The sequence below is a fragment of the Chrysochloris asiatica genome, unplaced genomic scaffold (genome assembly GCF_000296735.1).
Source record: "Chrysochloris asiatica unplaced genomic scaffold, ChrAsi1.0 scaffold00529, whole genome shotgun sequence".
NCBI classification, from domain to species: domain Eukaryota; kingdom Metazoa; phylum Chordata; class Mammalia; order Afrosoricida; family Chrysochloridae; genus Chrysochloris; species Chrysochloris asiatica.
Window position 1 is genome coordinate 512,503 of NW_006409047.1, and position 5,432 is coordinate 517,934.

Here is a 5,432-nt window from a genome sequence, read left to right on the forward strand (position 1 = left end):
AGGCATGAAGTTATGGAAGGGTGGTGAATTGTACTTTTTATTTCATGTAATTTGTGCATTTCATCAATATGCCTGTGTCATAAATGACAAATACAGAAAGCTCCATTGGTGGCATAAACTCAACTGTTGTGTTGTTAAGTGCTGGCCGAGCCAGTTTTGACTTACAGCAACCCTGTAGAGCATTTCTAAGGAGTGACTTCTGGCCTTGAACTGACGATTTTGTGGTTCAAACCAACCTTGTGATCCAGTGTTTACAATGCCATACCTGGACTCCTAGAACTCAAATGGGCATATATTAGAGAGTACCACAGATTCCAGAAATCCTCCAATTCTCTTCCCCACAAATAGGCCAAATGAAAAATACTTGAATTGAAGTATCAATGAAACCAATGAGAGCAACAAAAATTATGTGATCCAAGGGGCATGTTTTTTCAGTTCCACAACAATGATTGTTTGCCTAATCTAATGCATAAACCAAAAAAGATTGCACAAATATTGATATTATTCTGGTCTGCTGAGGAACGTCTGCAAGGCCTTCTTGATATCCCTGTTCCTCAGGCTGTAGATGAAAGGGTTCAGCATGGGTGTGACCACACAGTACATCACTGAAGCTATTGCACCACTCCTGCGAGAAGGTGAGATAACTGAACTCAGGTACACACCGATACCTGTTCCATAAAAAAGGAAAACAACCGACAGATGAGAGCTGCAGGTAGAAAAGGCTTTATACTTGCCATCGGATGAAGGAATTCTTAGTATAGAGGAAACAATTCGAGAATAAGAGAAAAGGATCCCCAAAATTGGAATACCAACCAAAATGGCAGCCAAACAATAGACTAGAACATTTTTGGTGATGGTGCCAGAACAGGCAAGGTTGAGGAGTTCAGAAGGGTCACAGAAGAACTGAGGAATTAGCACTTCTGGGCAAAAGGTAAGTTGTGACACCATCAAGCAATGCAGCAGGGAATCCAAGAGACTGAGAAAAAAAGACACCAAAACTAGCAAGCCACAGAGGTAAGGGTTCATAATAACTGGGTAGTGAAGTGGGTGACAGATGGCCACAAATCGATCATATGCCATCACTGTAAGGAGTAGGTTGTCCGTACATCCAAAATAAACAAAAAATGACAACTGAATTACGCAGTCAACATAGGAGATGATTCTGTGGTGTGTGTGGATATCCAGAAGCATCTTTGGGATCGTGGCAGAGGTGAAACCAATGTCAGCCAAAGACAAGTTAGAGAGGAAGAAGTACATAGGGGTGTGGAGCTGAGGGTCAGAGCTGACAGCCAGGATGAAGAGCAGGTTCCCAAGCACTGTGATCATGTACATGGACAGGAAGAGCCCAAAAAGGAAGGGCTGCAATTCTGGATCCTCTGAGAGACCCAGGAGTAGGAAGTCAGAGGTATGTGTTAGATTCTGTGGCTCCAGGTTGCAGAGACACCTTTGGGAAAATAAAGAAATGTTGGTAAATTTAAGGACATGAGAAAACAGACACTTGTCCTGTGTCTACAATTTAAATATATAATATTTGCAAGTAAAGAAATTACACTTAAAACACTATACACCATCTTCAGAAAAATTTCTCAGTTACAAAATATTTCTTCCTCAAGCACTTGATTAATTTTTGTGCTTTTCACCTTAAACTCTGCAATCCTGATTTAGAGACATTCAACTGAAGAATGCAGAAGAATGTTTAAGGATCAATGACATTTCCAGTTGGCACATTCATAAAGACAGCAAACTAACTCATCAAGAAATAGAAGACTGCAACAGATCCATAACAAGTGAAGAGATCAAAGCCATATTACCACCCTCCTAAGTCCTGGTGTGGCACTGTGGGTTAATCATCAGAGTGCAAAATTGTTTGAATTGCAAGTTTGTTGGTTCAAGCTAGCCAGCTGCTCCTTGAAAACCATATAAAGGGTAGCTATGGGTCAGCATTGATTTGACAACACTTAACAACAATAACAACTCAGAAAAATCGAGGACCAGACAGGCTCCATTGGGAATTCTATTGAGCATTTGTAGGGTTGAAGTCGATACACCTTAAAAGTTGCTGGTGACATTAGAGGTGGTGGTAGAGGTCATGGTATAGAGAGATGGACCAGCAGAGGTCTATAGGCCTATAGACTGAGAACGGCATTATGCCTGCAGGCAGGAGAGTGGCTTGCAAAGTGTGCCTTTTGGACACTTGAACTAATATATATTTTCAATGTGGTATGTGTACATCACACACACAGGGTAAAAGAGGTAAATATTGTTATCTGATGGTGCATGGAGGGAATTTTAAGCATTGCAATGATTTGTTGAATAAAAAACTCATGATCTGCCCTGTAAACCTTCACTCAACATACAATAAAAGCATTAAGAAAAAAGAGTATCCAGAAATTAAGAGAAGAAAGAACATATTACCAATGCCATTGACGAGGCAGTGGTAACTTGATCAGAACCAGACAAGCACCACACAAGAAACAAAACTATAGGCCAATTACAGTTAAAAATCTGTTACATATTATTTCTGTTAGTGACACTATTCAGAATAAAATGAAATGCACAGATATTCTCACAATTGTTTTTATGCTTGAGGTGCATTAACTATATTTTTCCATCTCACTTAAAGTCTTCCTGTTTATCACTGAACCTGTACTTTACCAATTAATGATGAAGTCCTTTTTCGGGGATTATTCCTTCATGACAAAATGTCCAAAGTATGTGAGATAAAGTCCAAGGGAATACATTCTTGCTGTACTTCTCCCAAAAGAGGTTTCTTTCTTCTGATAGACCACAGAACTTTCAATCTTCCTCGTGGACATCATAATTCAAATGCATAGATTCTTCTATTGTATTTTTCCTCACTGTTCAGCTTTCACATGCATTTCAGGTGATTGAAAACACAATGGTTTGGGTCAGGCACATAATATTTTTCAAAGTTACACATTGCTGTCTCTCTATATTTTTTAATTTGCAGCAGATTTGTTCTAGGCCATATAGCATTTGATTCATTGACTGTTACTTTCATGAGCAAGGATTATGGATACAAGTAAAATGAAATTTTTGGCATTATTAATGTTTCTCTATGTATTGTTCCAGTTGTGAGGATATTTTGTTTTCTTTCATTGTCCTGTTATCCTTATTGAATGCTTTAGTCTTTGAATGTTGTTGTTGTTAAGTGTTGTTGAGTCGGTTCCGACCCATAGCGACCCTGTACAGGGTTTCCGAGGGTGTAAATCTTTACGGGAGTAGAAAGCCTCATCTTTCTCCCGCGGAGCAGCTGGTAGTTTCGAACCACTGACCTTAAGGTTCACAGCCCGATTCGTAACCACTACGCTACCAGAGCTCCATTTAGTCTTTGATATGTGTCTATAAATGCTTCAAGTACTCTTCATTTCAGCAAGAAAAGTTGTATCATCTGAAAATGGCAGGTTGTCAGTCAGCCTTTCTCCAATCCTGGTATCGTGTTATTCTTCATATAGTCCAGATTGCTGGATTATTATTTGTTCTAATTACAGACTGAATAAGTATGATGAAAGGATAAAACCCATATGTCTACCTTTCTTGATTTTAAACCATGCTGTATCCCCTTATTTATTTGAATGACTACCTCTTAGTCAATGCAGTTTCCACAAGTGTACAATTAAGATTTCTGGGATTCCCATTGTTGGCAATGGTATCTATAGTTTGTTATGATCCATGCAATAGAGTGTCTTTGTATAGCCAATAAAACACCAGTAAGAATCTTTTTGGTATTCTCTGCTTTCAATAAAAAGCCATCTGATGTCAGCAATTATATCCCACATCTTACATCCTCTTCGGAATCCTGCTAGAATTTCTCATAGCTCCATATCAATGCACTACTGAAACCATTTTTGAAATATCTTCAGCACAATTTGACTTGTGTATGATATTGATGATATTGCTGGATCATCTCCACATTCTGTAGGTCATCTTCCTTAGATAAACACTAATATGGATTTCTCTCAGTTGGTGACCAGGTTGCTGTCTTGCAAATGTCTTGGTATAAATGACCTTGCGTCAGCCTTGCATCAGGCTGTTGAAACACTTCTCTAGGTGTTCAATAAATTCCTGGATCCTTGTTTCTGCAAAGAACTTTAGTGTGGCTTGGACTTCTTTTTATCAGTACCCTTTGTTCCTGATCATATAATACCTCTTGAAATTATTGTTCATCTACCAATTCTTTTGGGTACAGCTACTCAGTATATTCATTTCCTTTGGATGCTACTGCATTGGTCAATATTTTGCACACTAGAATCCTTCAATATTTCAACTTGAGGCTTGAATTTTTCATCAGTTTTTTAGCTTGAGAAATGCTGAGTGTATTCTTCCCTTTTTGTTTTCTAATGCCAGGTCTTCACACATTTTGTTTTAATATTTTATTTTTCCTTCTTGATCTGTTGTTTGAATTTTCTTATTCAACTCTTTATCATTTCTTGATTTCTCTTTAGCTAACCTGTATTGAAGAATCCTTAGGATAAGTTGTAGGATACGCACTGGACTGCTAACCACAGAGTCGGCAGTACAAACCCAGCAGCGACTCCTCAGAAACCCTATTCAGAATTGTTATATGTTGGAATTGACTCATTGCCGCTTAATAACAACGGCAATGTTCAAGAATAATTTTATATATCCACTTTGATCACTTTTTTTCCTGTTTGTTTTTTTTTTTAATGACCTTTTGTTATCATCATATGTGATATTATTAATGTTATCTTACTCTAGACTTCTGTCCTTAGTGTTCAGTGGACACAATCTTTCCTTGACGTATTCTCTGAATTAAGGTAAGTCATAATCAGTGCTGTACTTCAGCTCTTATGGAGTTATTTCAGTTTTATTCAGTTCCTCTGAGCTGGCATATGAGCAATTAATGGTCTGCTCCACAATCAGTTCCTTGCCTTGCTTTGATGGATGATACTGAAGTTTTCCATTGTGTTTTCCCACAAGTATATGCCAACTGATTTCTATGTATATACCATAAGGTGAGGTCCATGTGCATAGTCACCATTTATGGGTTGTTGTTTTTTTAAGAACATGGTATTGGCAATGAAAAAGTTATTAGTCTTGCAGGTTTCTATATTGCAAATTCTGGGGGTTTTTTTGTTTTGTTTTTTCTGTGTATTATTGTTGTCAGGGGCTGTTTAGATTGTTCCGACCCATAGAAACCCAGTACAGTGTTTTTGAGGAGTGACTAGTGATTTTGAACCACCAGTCTTGCAGTGCAAATTCACTTTACAATCCAGCTCATAAACCCACAGTGCCACAGATTATCAATGGCATGGTTTTGAACTGCTGACCTTGAGTAACCATTATGTGACCAAAATTTAAATATTAGTGATACAAAACAAGTCATCCTTGTAGGCATATTGTTGTTATTAAGTGCCATTAAGTAGGTTTCCACTCATAGAGACCCTATA

General features: G+C 38.0%; 1 protein-coding gene across 1 annotated transcript in view; it reads right to left on the reverse strand.

Annotated features, from left to right (window-relative positions):
• Positions 1 to 501: 501 nt before the first annotated feature.
• Positions 502 to 5,432, reverse strand: part of LOC102835194 (olfactory receptor 7E24-like) — a 50,842-nt gene continuing 45,911 nt past the window's right edge. Inside the window, exon 2 of the mRNA XM_006877560.1 lies at positions 502 to 1,444. Coding sequence (XP_006877622.1) covers positions 502 to 1,444 — 943 coding nt within the window. The remainder of the gene's footprint in view (positions 1,445 to 5,432) is intronic.